This window comes from Pelodiscus sinensis, chromosome 1, assembly GCF_049634645.1.
Source record: "Pelodiscus sinensis isolate JC-2024 chromosome 1, ASM4963464v1, whole genome shotgun sequence".
Taxonomy (NCBI): Eukaryota; Metazoa; Chordata; order Testudines; family Trionychidae; genus Pelodiscus; species Pelodiscus sinensis.
The window spans coordinates 71152371-71173466 of NC_134711.1; the positions used below are offsets into that span (position 1 = coordinate 71152371).

The 21096-nt window shown below is 41.7% G+C and overlaps 1 protein-coding gene across 1 annotated transcript in view; it reads left to right on the top strand.

Moving 5' to 3' along the window:
* The window catches only part of OTOGL (otogelin like), a 148965-nt gene that overhangs the window by 115614 nt on the left and 12255 nt on the right, over positions 1–21096 (top strand). The window contains exons 45-53 of the mRNA XM_075932401.1: positions 1761–1973; positions 2770–2874; positions 3220–3327; positions 4612–4713; positions 6765–6869; positions 6956–6996; positions 8859–8922; positions 13387–13565; positions 19570–19674. Of these exons, the coding sequence (XP_075788516.1) occupies positions 1761–1973; positions 2770–2874; positions 3220–3327; positions 4612–4713; positions 6765–6869; positions 6956–6996; positions 8859–8922; positions 13387–13565; positions 19570–19674 (1022 nt within the window). The remainder of the gene's footprint in view (positions 1–1760; positions 1974–2769; positions 2875–3219; positions 3328–4611; positions 4714–6764; positions 6870–6955; positions 6997–8858; positions 8923–13386; positions 13566–19569; positions 19675–21096) is intronic.

A 21096-nucleotide genomic window follows, 5' to 3' on the forward strand; every position in this document is an offset into this window, starting at 1 on the left:
GCTGCGTCCAAGGAATGCATCCGCTCTTCTGAAAAATTTTTCAGAAAAGTGGACATGCTGTTTTACCATCCCTGTAAACCTCATTCTATGAGGAAGAAGGGATATGTCAAAAGAGCAGATTTTTCCAAAAATTGGCACCGTGTAGATGCCAAATTATAGTTAGAAGCCAGATTATAGTTACCCCAAGTTTGAGATGGTTTCCAGTGATCAAAAGTCAGGCTTTCAGGGGTATGCCTGTCCAGCTGCTGGGGAAATATCAGTCTTTGCTCAAAGAAAAGCTTCCTTGAATAGTTCCAAAGTGTATTTTTATAGCTAACTTTAGTGGGTCATTATAGTAAACCCTAGTGGGTCACCAATTTTTAAAATTTTAGTAAAATTGCTCATTTTTTATTAGCAAAGTATTTTTAGCATTTATAGTTATAAACACAATAAAACATACATGTTAAGGACACTGAAGATCAGCTATTGAAGTATTCCCCTTCATTTTCATGGTCTGATAACTTTCTGTTATGTCAGGAGTGAGCAATAAGTTAGGCAGTTTGCCAGGGTTAGCCCCTGGCAAGCTGTCAGTGTTTTATTTACCTGCACATCTGTAGGCATGGCTGCTTGCAACTCTCATTAGCCATTACTCACTGTTCCTGGTCTATGGGAGCCATGGGAAGTGGCGCAGACTGGGACACCACTTCCCAGAGGTCCCATTGACCAGGAACGATGAACCACAAGCGTCCGTACCTGCAGACTGTGCAGGTAAATAAAGCACCAGTGGCCCATTGGGCTAACCTTGGTGAACTGCTTCCAGCCCATGAGCTAACTATTGCCCACCCGTGTTACATCTTCCCATTCTAATTAGCAAAATTGCAATTATACAGCTATTTGGCCTTGCTTCTAACAATTTTTTGAATGGCAAGGTAAGCCCATAGTGCTGGACACACAAAATGGCTGCATTTTTATCAAATATAATTTCCCACTACACGGACAGTATATAAAGGATATGGCAGTGTCTGTCTGGATCAAATGGTTTTAAATGCCCTTCGCAGGTGGGAAGCCTAGGCTGAAGTTGTCTTGTGATGCTGTTTCTGAGTTACAAATAGATTCAAGGAAGAAAGTGAGTTTGGATACTTATTCAGAATTTATGATTCTGTGGGAATAATATAGAAAGATTCGGACAATTCAGAAATGAGGGTTACAGGAATTGGAGTAAGAAGTTCTCCATTTCAACATTATTTTGAAAGAATGGCTTGCTATGTAGATACGCACTATGTTATTTCAAAATAACGCTGCTATGTAAACGTAACCTTACGGATATATTTTGGCATAAGTTTTCACAAGCAAAAACTGCTTCAACATCTGGCGAAGGAGGTTTTTGCTGACAAAAGGTTATGTCCAAAAAAATCTTTAAGGTGTTACAGGACTCCTAGTTGTTTAAGTTAGTCACTGACTTCTTGAATTTCTCCCAGAAACAAAGAGGAAGTATGTGCAGAAACTTGAACTGTGATGTTATGTACATCATACTATTCAGCGTTGCTGGCATACCACCTACAGTTTCTGTTAGTAGAATAGATCAATTAAATTAATCATTTTCTATGTATCAAATTCAATCATGTTTTCTAAAACAATAGAAACCTTTCATTAAATACTTGATAAAATATTGCATATCATTTTATGCATGAGGTTTTCCAGCTGACACATTGTACTTGTACTAATCTGAAATAAATTTGTGCTAAATACAATCTGAAGGATGTATTGTTTTTCTTCCTTAGCATGTACAGATAATGAAGGACAGCCACGTTCTGCTGGAGAGGTTTGGAATGGGTCCATTAAAGGGTGTTGTATGTATAACTGTTTGGAGAATGGAAGCATTATTCCTATAGAACCTGAATGCAGTGAAGACCCTCTACCAATTTGTGAGCGGGAAGGTGAAGTTATCATTAATGTCATTGAAGAGAGGGCTTGCTGTCCAAAGAAAGTTTGTGGTATGTATGCAGCCAAACATCTTTTCCATAACCAGCATTCTAAGGAGATGTTTAAACATTTATTGACATGGTTTGGTTTACAGGCAGGATTCAGGGTAAAACTTTCAAAGTGCCTAATTGATAGAGAGTTGAACAGCTACTTTGAAAAGGTGATGAAAGCTCATCACACAATAAACCATCTTGTTAGTCTTTAAAGTGTTACGACAATTAACCACAGCAACCTGGAGTATGAATCTACCTTGCACTAGCCTATCACAGTGTAACTACGTGAGTGGACCCTGTTGATGCACATTACCAGTTAGTTAATGCTTTTTGAGCTAGTCCAAAGAGGACTAGAGCTAAGTTCTCTACAAGCTGTAAACATGCATCAGCAGAGTGCAAATGAACAGTTAGATTGTGGCAGGATAGTACAGGGGAGATTCACACCTCAGCTTATTGCACATTATGTATTCTATTGTGAAAATAACAAATAATGGTATTATTGATAACATTGGCATATTGCTGTTTGCCCAGAAAGCAGCTTAGTGTCAGTTGATGGCCAGATGTTTTCTCTCTGTCCCTGTTTCTCACTAAAAGAAGTATGCTTCTAGTATCTGATATGTTAAAAGTCATAAAGATGCTTTCTTGAATGTGTTAATTAAATGCTTTTGTGGAAATAGAGGGCAAATGGGATAATCAAAATGGTATTTTCACTCTCTAGATAGCTACTTGTATCCACTTGCCAGTTATCAACCAGTGTATTGTCTAGTCACATCCAGACATATAAGAATATTTGCATATGTTATATTTTTTTCAGAATGTAACATGACTTTGTGCGAGGCTATAGTTCCAACATGCAAAAATGGTGAAAAATTGATGGTAGGCTATAGTGCCCTTTCCTGCTGTCCACAATACCAATGTGGTAAGTAGTATACGGAGATAAGATGTAGAGGATATTTTCCATCCCTACATTATCTGTGGTAATTGTGACAGATGACTATTCTGCCTGTATTAACAGATCATTGTAAATAACGTAACAGAAATGTTTCTACTCTTTCTCTCATGTTATTTCTACTCTGCTCTTCAGGGTTTATATGCATTTTTGTATTTGTTCTTTCTGCCAGTTTTGATTTCCAATCAATTTAATTTTGTTCAGATAAGAGAAGAGAAAATGAAAATAAAAGAAGTTAAGCAAAATAGTTTCTTTTATTTTTAGGACTATTTGTGTGACTTTTTATTAGGGATTCTGACTTTATCTTTTATGCAGAATGTGATCCGTTAGCATGTCCCAGTGCCCCCCGTCCGGAGTGCAGAGAGGACCAATTTATTGTTGAAGCAAAACAGGAAGATCCTTGTTGTTTTTCTTATCTATGTGGTAAGAAGCCTTTACTGTAGTACCTTTCTTGTGGGTAGACAGGATATTATAGGGTAATTGTTCTCAACCTTTTTTCATTAAGGAACCCTAGACAATTCGGAATGGAGGTGAAAACCTCTTTGGAAATCTATAGGCTATATATAGTTGAATTCTGTTTAGTATGTTTTCAATTTGTCATACATGGACTTTTTAGACATAGTCTGCAGACTCCCACAGGTACATGGTTCACAGGCTGAGAACTACTCTTACAGTACTCTTATCTGCAAATAAGAAAAAAAGAGAATTCTATTTGCATGCTTGATAATGTTGCTTGAGAATCCTGTCACAGGATTGACCTGGACAGACTTTTATAGCTATAAGTGTTCCCTCTGGATAGATTGTTTTGCAAGTTAGTGCCTAGTATTCCTAGATTACTTTTTTAATGTTAATGCTGAATTGCACCCTAAAGATTGATGCTATTTCCCACTTGACAGAAGTACAGAAATTGGACTTATCTGAAAATATTTGGATAAATTTCATTTATAGAATTATTTGCCTTCAGTATGCAGTTTCATAAAGTGTACCGCACCAGAACTAATTTTTTCAGTCAATGTAGCAACTATCTGGCTGTGTCTACACTGGCATGAATTTCCGGAACTGCTTAAAACGGAATACTATTCCGTTTTCAGTTTTTCCGGAAAAGGAGCGTCTACATTGGCAGGCTGCTTTTCCGGAAAAGCCCTTTTCCCGGAAAAGCGTCTGTGGCCAATGTAGACGCGCTTTTCCGGAAAAGAGCCCCGATTGCCATTTTCGCGATCGGGGCTTTTTTCTGGAAAAGACTACTGGGCTGTCTACACTGGCCCTTTTCCGGAACAGTGTTCCGGAATAAGGACTTATGCCTGAGCGGGAGCAGAATAGTTTTTCCAGAATAGCGGCTTATTTTGTACAGTAGAGCGTCGTTGCTTTTCCGGAAATTCAAGGGCCAGTGTAGACAGCTCGCAGCTTATTCCGGAAAAGCGGCTGATTTTCCGGAATAAGTGGCCCAGTGTAGACACAGCCTCTGAGTATAAATCTGAACACCAGGTAATGCAATAGATAGATCCATAATATCGGATTATAATGTAATATATAATTACATTCAATTATCTACTTTTTTGAAGGTGTTAATCAATAAAATTTTCTTAGATACCCAGGTGACATGCAGGTGGGCACAGTAAAAGAATATGGGTATAATAAAAGTAATATGTAACAATTTTCTGGTGATGTATTTTAAACTTTGTATTGGCTTATTCTTTTTAACTTTAGTTTGTGAATCTTGCATTGAGCCTATTCCTTTATGTAATGAGGGGGAAATTCTCACAGTAGATCTTAGCACCATGCATTCCTGTTGTCCTCGTTACCATTGTGGTAAGTTTAGTTGTCTTTAATTAAAATGTTTTACTTGTATCTAGAAAATATTATATACTGTGTATTTTTTCAGCTGATTCAGTACTATCCATATAAATTTGAATGTATCCAAATGTTACATGTATATTATTGTAAAATGTCCAGTACAGTTTTCTGGCATACCTTTCATTTGTATTTGAACTACAAACACCCTTCCTTTGTGTTGTTCCTGGGAGCTAAGACTTAAACCAGGGTTTTACAAAGTGACGTGTTAAAAGCTGATAAAATGAGCAGACAGAGAAAGCCATTCACAGTTTACAACAGCAATTTTATTGGTCCTGCAAAACCCAGAAACTGTGCTTCATATTTCAGAGTGATCTCTACTGGCACCCTGGGTATGTCTACACTACCCCGCTAGTTCGAACTAGCGGGGTAATGTATGCATACCGCACTTGCTAATGAAGCCCGGGATTTGAATTTCCCGGGCTTCATTAGCATAAGCGGGGAGCCGCCATTTTTAAATCCCCGCTGCTTCGAACCCCGTGTAGCGCGGCTACACGGGGCTCGAACTAGGTAGTTCGGACTAGGGTCCTATTCCGAACTACCGTTACTCCTCGTGAAACGAGGTGTACCGGTAGTTCGGAATAGGCACCCTAGTCCGAACTACCTAGTTCGAGCCCCGTGTAGCCGCGCTACACGGGGTTCGAAGCAGCGGGGATTTAAAAATGGCGGCTCCCCGCTTATGCTAATGAAGCCCGGGAAATTCAAATCCCGGGCTTCATTAGCAAGTGCGGTATGCATACATTACCCTTCTAGTTCGAACTAGGAGGGTAGTGTAGACATACCCCTGTTTATTAACTATTTACATATATCTGGATAGAGCACTCATCTTGCATAATGGACACTTCCTATAATGGACAATGAATAATTTTAATGAACTTTATAGACCTTCAACGATTAAGCAACTTCACAGGTCTTTCACCTCCTCTAATTCCATTGTAGGGGCTTTTCTAATCTTACCATTTGCCTTCAGGAGATTTTTCTGCTGCTTGATTTTTTTCTGGCTTCACCTTTGCCAGCTTCTGATGGTAACTAGTAGGTGAATTTCCCTTCCAATGACCATCAGTCTCCTCTGTCTCCACCACTATGTATGTTTGTGGGGGATCTCATCTGATTCAATCGTTGAAGGCAACTGCTCCCTGTTTGGAACTATCATGGAAAATGATAGTTATTACAGCAGAGTTATCCTTATATGTTTATGCATAAACTTGAGGCTACATTCTGCAGGATGAAACTAACTGGAGCAGTTTGGTAACATATTGATCTATAGTTTCTGTTTCATTTTGATCAGACATATTGCAAATCTGTCTTTTATTTATTGCATTTATTTTAGGCACAAGGTATTTTGTTAAAGCCTCTAAGATTTTAATTGCATCTTACCTTTCTTCCTTACCAGGTGTAAGTGCTGTCAAACTAGGAAGCAGTCCTTACTCATTGCTGTTGCCATTCTGATTGCAATGTTATCTTTGTCTATTCTTGCAGCCACTTCACAGTTTGTCCTTAATAAACTCTGAAGAAGTTTGCATTTTCACAGGGTTTGCATTTTCACATTGCAGCAAGGAGCAGAATGGTGCTCACCACCATTGCTGAAGTGGCCCAGTGGTCTGATCAGCCACAGTCTGTTCTGACACCTTGTCCAGTAACTATTTACAGATAAACAGCTAGAGCACCCCTGTAACTACTAGTGATTTTGGGTGCTTAATTATGGGGTGCCTCGCTTGAGTCACTTTGATAGAGCGAGATTTTCAGATGATTGGCGTTCAGCAGACTTTGAAAATGTAAAAGCCTTTAAGGGGATCCAAGTTGGGCATCAAACATTGAAATTAACCAAGATCACTAACTTTTGCAAATCTTGGCCTGAGCCTTTATTTGCCCCTTGTACAGTGCTGTTGGATCTTAAATGTTAAGTAATAATAACAAAATTCTATGAAAAACCTTCAGTATTATTGGAATATTTGATCTAAGGAAATAGCTAAAAACAAGTTGATACATGTTATTTTTCCCCCTTTTAGTTTGTGATGAAAACCTTTGTTCAATGCCTCTTCTGAACTGCACAGCTGACATGCAACTTGTGAAAGAAAAAGTACCTGAGCAGTGCTGTCCAGACTGGCACTGTGGTAACTATTTTTTGTTCTTCTACCAGTTACTTATTCATAACAGTTCAGGTCTGTTGACTGATATACTTTTATTCCTCTCTTTATAGAATGTAGCTGTGAAAATTTTACTATACCAACCTGTAAAGTGGTAAGAAATTTTCCTTCAGGTATTATTTAATAACATATAGCATTTTTATTCCCCTATTTCTTTTTATGTAGTATTGTATGTACTATCCTTCCTTGAGTCTGTCATCACAGGCTATGGTCTTGGGGCTACCAATAATGCCTATAATACATTTGCCGGCATATGGATTATAAAATGGAGAGGTGTTGGAACACTATCTTCCAAATCAAGCTGTAACCCTTGTTGTACATCCTGTCTTGCTACCACCAATCCACCACTGAAGAAACTTGATTTGGGGTTTTTTTAGGCAGACCTAACTGAAGGGAAGAAAATGTAACCTTACTTTGTTCAATCCCGACTAGGATCTACATGCTTAAAATTTTAGCAGTTACAAATTTTTTTTTTGTTAATGGAAATAAATCATCTTTATGAACAAGTTTCTTATCTAGAGGAACATTGACCTGATGGTTAATGACTTAATTTTCATATTACAGTTATTAAATATCTTTGACCTTAGCAACATGGGAGTTTAGATATGCTGTCCTTTTCTCTCATCTTCTATTTTGTTTTAAACAAAATAGTTGTTATAACCTGGAAAATGCATGAAAATGAATGATGTAACTCTGAACTATCACTGTGATGAAAGGTATATTTCCTCATCACATGCCCTCCTCCATGTGAGTGTGAGTAGAGCCATACCTGGATACAAAATTTATATCCAAGAATGGCAGCTATCCCTGGGCTCTCTGGTGTGTTTTGGAGCATGCAAGCTGCTTGCACATACTAATGTGACCAGAGACAGCTGCTGATGAGCCGAATGCCTGCCTCCTTGGGCAGGGCCAGGCAGTACAGCCATACCAGAGGAGTTGGCTGGGTAGTCTGACACACTGCTGCTTTTGCTAACATAGTTCCTAGGAGGGCCCTTCAACTCCATGGCTATCCATTTCATATCCATAGATCTCTTCATCTACGGGTATCTTGGAGGGGTCTACATATAAGGAACTTATAATGTTGCTATAAGACAAGGAATGTAACAGCCAAATTCTGAACCAATTGCAAGGAATGTATGATAATATAGAATTTTGACAATACACTAAAGTCCTGAAGAAGGTTTCAGAGCAGCCAAGTGGTATTTTATTACCAAATATACCTTTATTATTAAAATAATCTGGATTTATCACTTGAAAGTAAATTCAAATAAAATAAATACAGATTTGTAAAAAATAAACTAATTAAAACTGAGACAAGATGGGTGAGGTAATGTCTTTTATCATACCAACTTTGGCTGGAAAAAGAGACAAGCTACACAGGGCTCATCTAGACTACATGGAAAATTCGAAAGAGGATATGCAAATTCCACGGGAATTTGCATATCTTCTTTCGATTTCACTTTTGAAAGCGGAGCTTCGAAAGTGAAAGTAATCAAGATGCGGTTTTTTCAGCAACTTTCCCCCTTTTTCGAAAAAGAGTGTAAACCTCATTTTTTGAGGAAAAGTGGCTTTTTGAAAAAGGGGGGGATTGCTGAAAAAACGCATCTTGATTACTTTCACTTTTGAAGCTCTGCTTTCAAAAGTGAGATCGGAAGACGATATGCAAATTCCCGCTGATTTTAATTTTCCTCTTTTGAATCTTCCGCGTAGTCTGGATGAGCCCACAGAGTTCTTCAGGTCCTTATTAATTAAAACTGATATTCAGATATGCTATCCTTATATTCAGACCAAAATAAGTTTAACCACTTAGCTATTGTTAACAGTAATACTTCTAGGAGCCAGCCAACTGCTGTCTATTGTAATTGTCTCTTTCTCAAAGTTTAGACCTGAATGTTGGCAGTAATTTTGTAGATGTGTTTGATGTATTTGATACTGAAACTATTTCTTACTACACAGGGAGAAGTTCGAAAAATCGATGAGAACACTTACAGTGCTTGCGGATGTGTGCAGCACATCTGTGGTATTTTTTCTTTTTAATTTTATTAATTTTTAATTTTATTAATTTTTGTTTTACAGGACAAAAGCACCCAAGCAATGCAGGAATGGGTCCATACTGGCCTTCTAAAATGGGAATGCTATTGACTTTATATCTATGGGCTATGTCTAGACTGGCATGATTTTCCAGAAATGCTTTTAACGGAGAAGTTTTCCATTAAAAGCCTTTTTGGAAAAGAATGTCTAGATTGGCAGGACACTAGATTGGCAAAAGAACTTTTTGCAGAAAAGCGTCCGTGGCCAATCTAGATGCGGTTTTCCGCAAAAAAGCCCCGATCGCCATTTTCGCGATCGGGGCTTTTTTGTTGAAAAGAAATCTCTGCTGTCTACACTGGCCCTTTTATGCAAAAGTCTTTCGGAAAAAGACTTTTCCTCGAATGGGAGCAGCATAGTATTTCCGCAAAAAGCACTGATTTCTTACAGTAGGAAGTCAGTGCTTTTGCAGAAATTCAAGCGGCCAGTGTAGACAGCTGGCACGTTTTTCCGGAAAAGCGGCTGATTTTCCAGAAAAACTGGCCAGTCTAGACACAGCCATGGTTTATAATGGTTAAACATTAATTCTGAAGATAGAAGTTGAATGGGCAATAGGCTACAGTTTTGTGATTTCTAAATAAAATGTATATATCATTGTTGTATATATCAGTGTTAAATATTAGAGTCTCAGAGGGGTAACCATGTTAATCTGGATCTGCAAAAACACTTTAGAGACTAACAGATTTATTACGGCATAAGTTTTCATTGGTAAAACCCACTCGTTAGATGAAATGGTGTAGAAGTTACAGAGACAAGGGTGTGTGTGTGTATAAATATATATATTGTTGTATATTAACAAATTCACTTATTAACACAATATATAAACCCCTACTCTGTAACATCCATTCCAGTTCATCTGATGAAATGGGTTTTACCCACAAAAGTTTATGCCCCAATAAATCTGCTAGTCTCTAAGGGTATGTCTACACTACACTACAGCGCTAATTCGAACTAACTTAGTTCGAATTAGTTAATTCGAACTAAGCTAATTTGAACTAACGCATCCAGACTAAAAAACTAGTTCGAATTAGCGTTTTGCTAATTCGAACTAGCATGTCCACATTAAGTGGACCCTGAACCGGGGTTAAGGATGGCCAGAGGCAGTGCTGGCAGGGCATCAGATGAGGACTTAGAGCGTGGAGCTGCTGCCTCAGGCTAGCCGAGGGCTGTGCTTAAAGGGACCCAACCTCCACACTGGACAGACAGTTCTCAGGGGTGCCCCGCTTGCAAAGCAGTCCTGGCTTGGAGTGCACTGAGTGCCCACACTGGGCACATCACAGCACTCGGCCATCAGACCGGCTGCACTTGCCGCAGGCTGCCATCTGGGGAGAGGGGGCAATTGGAGGGCTGCAGGAGAGCTTCCACCCCCAGAAGCCCGCAGAGCCAGCCCAGTCCTCCCCATCGGGGGCTCGTACCCCATTCCTCCCTCACCTCCTTCCACTTACCCTTCCCTAGCCCCCCTTCCTGATGTACAAAATAAAGAAAACGTGTGGTCAAAAACAGAATCTCTCTTTATTGAACAAAACTCGGGGAGACTGGGAAAAGGAGGTGGGAGAGGGGAGGGCAACTAAAATGAGCAGGGGTTTGGAACAGGTCCCATATGAAGAGAGGCTAAAGAGACTGGGACTTTTCAGTTTAGAAAAGAGGATACTGAGGGGGGATAGGATAGAGGTCTATAAAAGCATGAGTGGGGTGGAGAGGGTGCATCAAGAAAAGTTCTTCATTAGTTCCCATAATAGAAGGACTAGAGGACACCAAAGGAAAGGAATGGGTAGCAGGCTTCAAACTAGTAACAGAAAGTTCTTCTTCACAAAGCAAAGAGTCAACCTGTGGAACTCCTTGCTGCAGGAGGCTGTGAAGGCTAGAACTAGAACAGAGTTTAAAGGGAAGTGAGATAAAGTGATGGAGGTTGGGTCCATGGAGTAGTATTAGCCAGGGGGTAGGAGTGGTTTCCCTGCCCAAAGTTTGTGGAAAGCTGGAGAGGGATGGCATGAGACAAATGGCTTGGTCACTGTCGTCGGTCCATCCCCTCCAGGGTTCCTTGGGTTGGCCGCTGTCGGCAGACAGGCTACTGGGCTAGATGGACCTTTGGTCTGACCCAGTATGGCCATTGTAAGCTCAGGGCTCAGGGTCGGGGGTCTCAGTGGACCACCTTGATTTTCATGCCAACCTGCTCCTGGGTGGCCAGGCTGGCAGCTCTCCTGCCCTAGATGGTCACTTTCCTGTGCCTAGTGTGGAGGTCATGGACGAGGTCCACGATGTCCGCACTAGACTAGGCGGGTGCCCGCCTCTTGTGGTCCTGGGCAAGCTCCCGGGAGCCGCCAGCCTGGTCCCGGGAAGAGGCGGAGGGCTGGGGGGCATCGGGTGGCTGGCTCGAGCCGTGCCAGGTGCAGGGTCTGCTGGCTGGGTGCTGGCAGGCTTGCATCTGGCATGAGCACCGTAGCCAGTCCGTGCCCCTTTAAGGGGTCCGGGGCCGGGAGGGGGGCAGTAGAGTTTCCCTGGTGTTGGCCAGAGTGGCCACCAGGGAAAGCTGGGGAGGGCTAGCCTCCCACTAGTTCGAATTAAGGGGCTACACACCCCTTAATTCGAACTAGTAAGTTCGAACTAGGCTTAGTCCTCGTAAAATGAGGATTACCTAGTTCGAACTAAGCGCTCCGCTAGTTCGAATTAAGTTCGAACTACCGGAGCGCTAGTGTAGCGCCTATCAAAGTTAATTCGAACTAACGTCCGTTAGTTCGAATTAACTTTATAGTGTAGACATACCCTAAGGTGCCACGGGACTTCTAATTGTTTTTTAAATATTAGAGAAATGCTGATTATATGAAGCCCAAGCCCAGGAGTATTATTAACATTATGTAGTTGTACATTTTATAGCTTTTCAGGGCACCAGGGAGTTAAACGGTGTTATGCTGTAGGCTTTCTTTTCCTTCCAAATACTAGGAAAGTCCCAATCCTATCCAGTTTAACAATTACATTCCAAATCACCTATAAAATGTGGACAAGAATGTTTCATGTATGTGCTGATACTGAGCTACCTGCCCCAAATATGGGATTGGTGAGTGGTAAAAATCTCAGATTGCAGGCAGAATGCATGAACCCTGGAAGTTTAAGGGGGAAGAGACCGGGCTTGAAGAAATGCCCTCTCACCAATTCAGTGGGCTAGGACAGACATTATTGGTTAGATCAGAAAGAAAAGAAAAGAAAAGAAAAGAAAAGAAAAGAAAAGAAAAGAAAAGAACTGCTCCTGGAAGAGGTGTCAGTGGGGAACATGTGACAGAAATGCCATACTTGGGTCCCCTTTTCTCCACAGGTTTGTTATATCCCATTGGCTAGCCTGAAGGGAAGAGTGTGAGTTGATTGGCTCCTTTGGCCCTCCCTACACTTTTCCTTAGCCTTCAGGAGCCTCTTTGCCTCTTCAGTTGCTCTGCCCTTCCGCCCTGTAGCACAGATAGGGAGCTGGATTTCCAGGCTACTGTGGGTGTGACCTATCGGAAGGGGATCAAAAAAGATTTGTTTTCCTGTTGAGCCAAAGTTGTAGGGATTTTGTGTGTTTTTTCCTTCCTCATAGCATTGTGGATGTGCAGTTGGCATAAGGAGAATGGCATTTTGAAGTCTGATATTAAGATATAATATAGGAATTTACAGTTTGTTTCAGCTTGCAGCTAGTAGCCAGTATGGATAAAAGCTAAAAGGGCTATGTCCCAGAGGTAAATGAGAGCTGAGATTTTTTGCTGGTGGGGCTTGTGCCTATAGGAAGGGCAAGCCTGAAATCTTTGCAGATCAAGATCCCCCTGTCAATGCTCTGCTCTGTTTGTGGGGGAGGAGGTGAGAATGAGAGAACTTAGATGTGAGCTGAGTTCTAGGAGGTAGGCTGAAGGGTCTATCTTCTTTATTATAGGGTGGGATCCCTGTAGCCTTGCACTGGACCTACCTAAACGCCTGGTGTTTGTGATGGGTGGGTGTACACCTCCCCTATCTAGCTGTAAGTGAATAAAGTTGTAGGCAGCTGCTTAAAATCCACCCCAGTGTCTTTTATTTCCTGGCATGTTCTAAGCAGTGTTCCACATGATTGGGGAAAGCACCTTGCCTCCTGCCTAGGAAATCCACCCACAACTAAATATACAAATCCAAATGTGGCACATTTAAAGTGAAGAGGGCAATTTCAGCACTAGTTTTTGTCTCCATAGAACTCTGTCAAAATCAGTGGGATTTTACAGGTATAAATGAACACATGATTTGTTCCCAGGATGGTCAAGGGGCTTACCTTGAACAATCCCTACTTGCAGTAGTAAACTTTAAAATTGGCACAAAGTGCAGTTGTTTGAATGAGATTCTGTTAGTTTGCTTAATGAGAAACATTTTCCTAATGACCCGATTCTTTTTATTATCGTTTTAGAAAAGGATGATGTATGTGTATTTCAAGAAGTAACTGTGCTAAATCCTGGACAATCTATGATTCAGTATTTGGATGAAAATCTTTGCTACACAGTACAGTGTTTGCAAGAAAAAGATCACAGCACAGGATACTATGCCATGGATTTTACAACTGTGAACTGTTCCCAACAATGTGAATCTGTGAGTGCTTTTAAAATGCAGTTCTGATGTAATTTGTGAACAAAAATGTCCTAATTGCAGATTATAAAAAGTGAATAAAGGAGGTTTAACAATATGTCTATCCAGGAAGTGGAATAATAAGAACTTGAGGACTCAACTTAATGACATACCCTTGTCTATGACAAATATTGCTTTGCTGAGTTTTTTTATTTAAGATTTATAAACACATTTTTCATTTTGCAGTTCAGAAGTTATCAAGAACAAAAAAGGTGTTCTTCAAGTTGCAAGTCTGTTACTCAAAATAATAGTTAGATGGCAAAAAGTTAAGCTGCAAGTGAGAAATATGTGTATATTTTAGCAGGCTATGTGTGAAGACTGCATAAGGAACTAGAGAAGCAGTATCTCAGGGTATGTCTACACTACAAAGTTAATTCGAACTAATGGATGTTAGTTCGAATTAACTTTGATAGGCGCTACACTAGCGCTCCGGTAGTTCGAACTTAATTCGAACTAGCGGAGCGCTTAGTTCGAACTAGGTAAACCTCATTGTAGGAGGACTAAGCCTAGTTCGAATTTACTAGTTCGAATTAAGGGGTGTGTAGCCCCTTAATTCGAACTAGTGGGAGGCTAGCCCTCCCCAGCTTGCCCTGGTGGCCACTCTGGCCAACACCAGGGAAACTCTATTGCCCCCCCTACCGGCCCCGGACCCCTTAAAGGGGCACGGGCTGGCTACGATGCCCGTGCCAGGTGCAAGCCTGCCAGCACCCAGCTAGCAGACCCTGCACCTAGCACGGCTCGAGCCAGCCACCCGATGCCCCCCAGCCCTCCCCCTCTTCCCGGGACCAGGCTGGCGGCTCCCAGGAACTTGCCTGGGACCGCAAGAGGCGGGCACCCACCTGGTCTAGTGCGGACATCGTGGACCTCATCCACGACCTCCGCACTAGGCACAGGAAAGTGGCCGTCTAGAGCAGGAGAGCTGCCAGCATGGCCACCCAGGAGCCAGGTGTGCATGAAAATCAGGGTGGTCCACTGAGACCCCCGACCCTGAGCCCTGAGCTTACAATGGCCGTACTGGGTCAGACCAAAGGTCCATCTAGCTCAGTAGCCTGTCTGCCGACAGCGGCCAACCCTAGGAACCCTGGAGGGGATGGACCGAAGACAGTGACCAAGCCATTTGTCTCGTGCCATCCCTCTCCAGCCTTCCACAAACTTTGGGCAGGGACACCACTCCTACCCCCTGGCTAATAGCACTCCATGGACCCAACCTCCATCACTTTATCTCACTTCCCTTTAAACTCTGTTCTAGTTCTAGCCTTCACAGCCTCCTGCAGCAAGGAGTTCCACAGGTTGACTCTTTGCTTTGTGAGGAACAACTTTCTGTTACTAGTTTGAAGCCTGCTACCCATTCCTTTCCTTTGGTGTCCTCTAGTCCTTCTATTATGGGAACTAATGAAGAACTTTTCTTGATGCACCCTCTCCACCCCACTCATGCTTTTATAGACCTCTATCCTAGCCCCCCTCAGTCTCCTCTTTTCTAAACTGAAAAGTCCCAGTCTCTTTAGCCTCTCTTCATATGGGACCTCTTCCAAACCTCTGATCATTTTAGTTGCCCTCCCCTCTCCCACCCTCTCTCTTCCCCTCTCCCACCTCCTTTTCCCAGTCTCCCTGAGTTTTGTTCAATAAAGAGAGATTCTGTTTTTGACCACACGTTTTCTTTATTTTGTACATCAGGAAGGGTGGCTAGGGAAGGGTAAGTGGAAGGAGGTGAGGGAGGAATGGGGTACAAGCCCCTGATGGGGAGGACTGAGCTGGCTTCGCAGGCTTCTGGGTGTGGAAGCTCTCCTGCAGCCCCTCAATTGCCCCCTCTCCCCAGATGGCAGCCTGCGGCAAGTGCAGCCGGTCTGATGGCCGAGTGCTGTGATGTGCCCAGTGTGGGTACTCAGTGCACTCCAAGCCAGGACTGCTTTGCAAGCAGGGCACCCCTGAGAATTGTCTGTCCGGGGTGGAGGTCGGGTCCCTTTAAGCACAGCCCTCGGCTAGCCTGAGGCAACAGCTCCACGCTCTAAGTCCTCATCTGATGCCCTGCCGGCACTACTTCCGGCCATCCTTAACCCCGGTTCAGGGTCCACTTAATGTGGAAATGCTAGTTCGAATTAGCAAAACACTAATACGAACTAGTTTTTTAGTCTGGATGCGTTAGTTCAAATTAGCTTAGTTCGAATTAACTAATTCGAACTAAGTTAGTTTGAATTAGCGCTGTAGTGTAGACATACCCCCGATATAATATTCCCCACGTGGGTTCCAGTTTAGTGAGAATGATATTTACATTCAGTTTCAGTGCTTTCACTCCAAAATATAAGACAAACAAGATAGATAAGAAATTTAATTGCCTACAATGATGACTGTACAGCACACAGTAGAAATACTTTGTTCTAGTGTTCAGGAAATTTAATATTAAATGGTAGTACAGGTCTGCTGATTCGTATAGATGAGTATTGGTGAATCTGGCTGGCAATTAAGCTGCAAATGGCTTGCCAGTTATAAGTAGAAATGGACCTGAACTGCAAAATTTCAAATAAGGATATTGATCCTTACCTGCTTTTTGAAAGTGGAGGGATTCATTAGATCTGGGGTTTTTGTTGGATCCCTTTTGTTAGCGTTTGTCTACACCATGCTGCAGGCTGGATTATGGAACTGTAATTTGCAAAGCACTCTAAATTGTTATGCTCTAACTATCCCATATGGACCCTTGTGACAAACTAAAAGGTGCAGCACTATGTTAAAATGAACTGGGTACCTTTTAGTCTGGGGTCCACATGAGGGCATTTAGAATCCTCTACAAATCACAGTCTTATGGTTTGGTCTTTCATTTTAGTTGTAAAATATTTAACCTCTTAAATGTAGAAACTAGCTTATCTCTGCTAAAGCATTTTGAACTGTTTCTATATCTATATTTTCTCATTTAGGAACATAATGCCATTTGGGAGTAGGATAGACTTTTGCGTAGACTTTGCATGGGATTATTCTTGAAGACCACTCAGCACAACATCAGTTTATGTAGGAAGGAAACAGTTGTCCAGTTATTTAGTGAAGCTTCCCTATAAAGCATATGCGTTTCCCATACTGTACATAAAGCTAGCCAGTTTGTTTCTTGGGATTATAGACGTTGCTCTACAGTGATTGCCAATAAAAAAAGTCAACAATTAATACTGCCACAATATGAAGAACTTTTAAAGTTTGAGTCTTGGCAGAAACAAAGGGTAAGATCCTCACCCCAGCTTCAGCCATTTAGGCAAGATGAAGGGGCTAGAGCAGTGTAAAAGGGCCCCAAAAGTCAAGGATACAGTCAAGGGAGTTTCCTTCTAAGGCTGCCTTCCACGAACCCCTTCATAAAGCCTGGTGTACAGTATATGCCAGGAGGCAGGTTAGACGCAAGAGGAGTGTGTTGAGAGCAGAACCATAGCATACAGTACTGTGGATATTCTGGGCACTGCTGTGAACCATAGAAGGTCCTGGTTGAATGTCCTAACTTAAATTGGCCTCTGGTGCTGTATGAATTATGTAGAGTCTCAGAGCAGCTCAGGATTGGAAAGATACCAAAGTAGCTTAAAATCATCTTAGTCACCTTTTCAATTGATTACGAGTTCTGTTCTTCTCCTCTCTGAGCACAGGAAATTCTTGATGGAGAGCTGTCCATTTTGGGTTCACTTTTCTAGCTGTTTTGACAACCCTTCCAGGGCACATGGTAAAACTTACTGAGTTGCTTAGGCTTTTTCTAGAGGGAGGTGGCCTGAGCAGGCTGAATTTCTTTTGTGGTTTCTTTTGTAAAGGGTGGAAGAAGATGATTTTTGTGATATTAAAATTCTCTAATTTTGATTTTTTTCTGCAGTTTTGGGTACATTTTGCACAAATTCAAGTAAAAATGGCATTATGTCATGGGGATACTTTCCCATTTCTTTTCAAGATGAAATTCCTAGTCCCTGGGTGTTATATCCTTATTCTTTTAATTCATTACACATTTTCTCTTAGATTTGATCGTCAGCTTTTATTCATAGCTTTCTTTTTCAAGTCCACTTGGTGGTGCAGGCAGGCTGCCTATCAAGGCTGCCACATCTTTTTATTTTTGCAATTATAGAAACATTTAAGGAACCGCCAAAGATCAAACAGTTAAACATAAAATTCTAAGTCTGTGTATCCTCTCAGAAATAGAAATGAGCCTTGTAAGAACTGTTCCCCACTCTGACACTCCACATGCAGAAGGTGGGAGCCCACAAAAGACCTTAAATACCTTGCCTCTATAGGCTCTGCTTTATAACAAACAAACAAACTCCCCAGAGTTACAGATGCACTGGCTCTGGAAAATAGGCTGCCACTATCAAGTGATTTAATCCCTGAAAAAAACAGGAAGGAACACTTGAATTCTTTCCCCAGGGGTACACCAAACTCTTTTGCCACAAGAGAGCTTGAAAAAAGAAACAAAAAGTGAAGAAAACAAACTATATCTCTGATAGCTGACCTCTCAGCTGGGCAGACACACACACAGACCTCCTGTTAACACAAGGACACAAGAATCAAATTCTCCCCTTAAAAAAAACAAAAAGATATACTTGATAAAGCATACTTGGTTGCTAAGTGTTACAGAGAAACTAAAAAAAGAACAGATCAAAACACAGAGGGTATGTCTACACTAGCCCCCTAGTTCGCGGCTACATGTGTTAGTCAGAAGTTAATCCAAACTAATTCCTTAGTTTGGATTAACTGTAACTCCTCCTGCAATGAGGTGTAACAGTTAATCTGAACCAGGACTTAGTTTGGATTAATTTCTGACTGCTGCGTGTAACCACGGGCAGTCAGTTCGAACTAAGGGGATTTAAAAATGGCACCCGCCTGGAAACATGCAAATGAAGCCCGGGATATTTAAATCCCGGGCTTCATTTGCAAATTTGAATGCCTACATTAGCCACCCTAGTTTGAACTAGGGGGCTAGTGTAGACATACCCAAAGAGCAATACCTTTGAGCTATAGCATAAATATGGTGTGTGGAGTAGGGAAGAAGGCACATAGAATTCACACAGAAAAGTTTAACCAGACAACCAAAACAAAGAAAAATACCCTGATTGTGACTAAATACACATTTCCCCTTACTTAATCATGATTGCTTCGTGGTTCAGTCCACTTCCATGCCCCGTATTCCTTGGAGGCATAGTAGAATCATAGAATCATAGAATAATAGGACTGGAAGGGACCTCGAGAGGTCATCGAGTCCAGCCCCCCGCCCTCAAGGCAGGATCAAGCTCCGTCTACACCATCCCTGACAGATGTCTATCTAACCTGTTCTTAAATATCTCCAGAGAGGGAGATTCCACCACCTCCCTTGGCAATTTATTCCAATATTTGACCACCCTGACAGTTAGGAATTTTTTCCTAATGTCCAATCTAAACCTCCCCTGCTGCACTTTAAGCCCATTACTCCTTGTCCTGTCCTCAGAAACCAAGAGGAACAAATTTTCGCCTTCCTCCTTGTGACACCCTTTTAGATATTTGAAAACCGCTATCATGTCCCCCCTTAATCTTCTTTTTTCCAAACTAAACAAGCCCAGTTCATGAAGCCTGGCTGTAGTAGTCCTGTCTGGGTTTAAATCATTCTCTGTCTCCCAATTCCTGGCTTAAACACACACACACAAAGAGAGCAGGCAAGGTATCTACATACAGTTCAGATTTCAGCACTGTATTCTATTGGTTCTTTTGGCCCCCTGCCAACATCTTTAGATAGCTAAATTTAACCCTTTAGTCACCAATTGCTGTCCAGCATTCCTTCTATCCATCAGAGGCCTAAATTAAAATACCAGATTATTTTTCTGTCTAACACTTTGGAGAAATTAGATGTAGACTCAGATTCAAACTTTATGGTTTGGGACCATTTCTACTGAGTGAGACCACAGAGAACCTGCACACCAATTTATAATTAGGGACATATATGTTACAAAATAAGGTTCATTTAATTTTTTTTTTGCCTTTTTAACAGCATCAGATATACATTCCTTCTTCCAGTCATCATGTTTGTTGTGGAACCTGCCAAAATGTGTCTTGTGCTTTCTATGCCGAAAATGGAACATTATTTATACATGAAGTAAGTGTCTCTGGACAGCTGGAGGAAATAATAATATCAGGAGCATATATGACTTGATTGAAATATCTAACTGGCATTGTTTAGTTGGTTCCTGTAATATTGTTTCTCACGGTCCTACTTTTAGTCTTTCCATGTGGGCAGTAGTGGTATTCAATATAGCTGTGTCCCCATGGCAATCTGTCATCAGACAACAAATATAGGGGAGCAGAGAAATCAAACTCTGAAGGCTAAATCTACAAAGGAACTTAGACAGATAGATAGGCATAGAAATCCAATTTTTAAGCATCAGTGAGACCCTCAGAATCACTGCTTGGCAGGTGCCTAATTCTATAGGCACCTGAACTCCCTAAGTACATGCCTTTCTTTTAGTAAAGTCCCCTAAGTTCCAGAGGCATGTGTAAAACTGCCTGAGTCCTCCCAATGCTGAATAGCTTGACACTATAATTTGTGGCTAGCTGGGGGGGCGTGGGGTGGGAGGGTTCTCAAACTAGGCTTTGCCCCCCTCTTACTTGTGGAGCCCAAACAAGTAGGTGGTCTGAGAGTGCAAAAATTCATTTGGACAGAAAAAGTAAAAGTGAGAATGACTCTGTAGCCTATTGGTTAGGCCATTTCTCTGAGATATATGAGACTCAAGTTCAAGTACCTGCTCCAATGAATATTTAATGTTGTATACAAAGTGGAACAATTTAAATAAGTGAGATTGAGAGCCCCTTCTCTAAGAATTCCTGGTAGCTCAGTGACTAGGATAGTTACTCAGATTGAGGATACTCAGTTCGAGTTCTGCTCTGTAGCAGAGATTTGCAAAGAGATCTCCCTGTCACAGGGAAGTGCCCTAACAACTGGGCTAATGGCTATCATGGGATCCCTCTCCTGAGTTTTTCATGAGAAAGGGCTGACCTGGCTCACAGCTCTGAATCCCAGGTTTAGATAGGTGCCTCCTTCCAGCCTGGACTTAAGCACTTAACTGCCTTTGAAGGGGGGGGGGTTAAGACGTACCCCTGTCCTTAGCATTTCCTATTAGTTAGCTTAGGTTGCTCACTGCTCAGCATGCTGGCTTCTGTGAATCCCATTCATCAGCGTCTAAATCCCTGTGTATCGCAGATGGAGCCTGGGTGCTTTACTCAGGGCTGCAGTTTCCACTGGGTAGCTTTGGGCCTAAAAGTTAGCATTGCCATGTCTAAGTCCCTTTCTGTAGCTAAAGGTGCTCACCACTTCTGAAAATCAGGCTTCCTAAGAGACACTGGAAATACCATTGATGTAAGTGAGGCTCTTCAGCATACATATATGGGAATTTGCCAACGTGAGTTTTCTGGTTGAGGCTCAGAACCCAAAACAGTGGTTGCACTCCAGTGACTGGTTTTAGTGATTCCTGTCTTGTACTTCTTGGAGAGGTTGTAAAGCATTTTGGAATTGAAGGTGTGA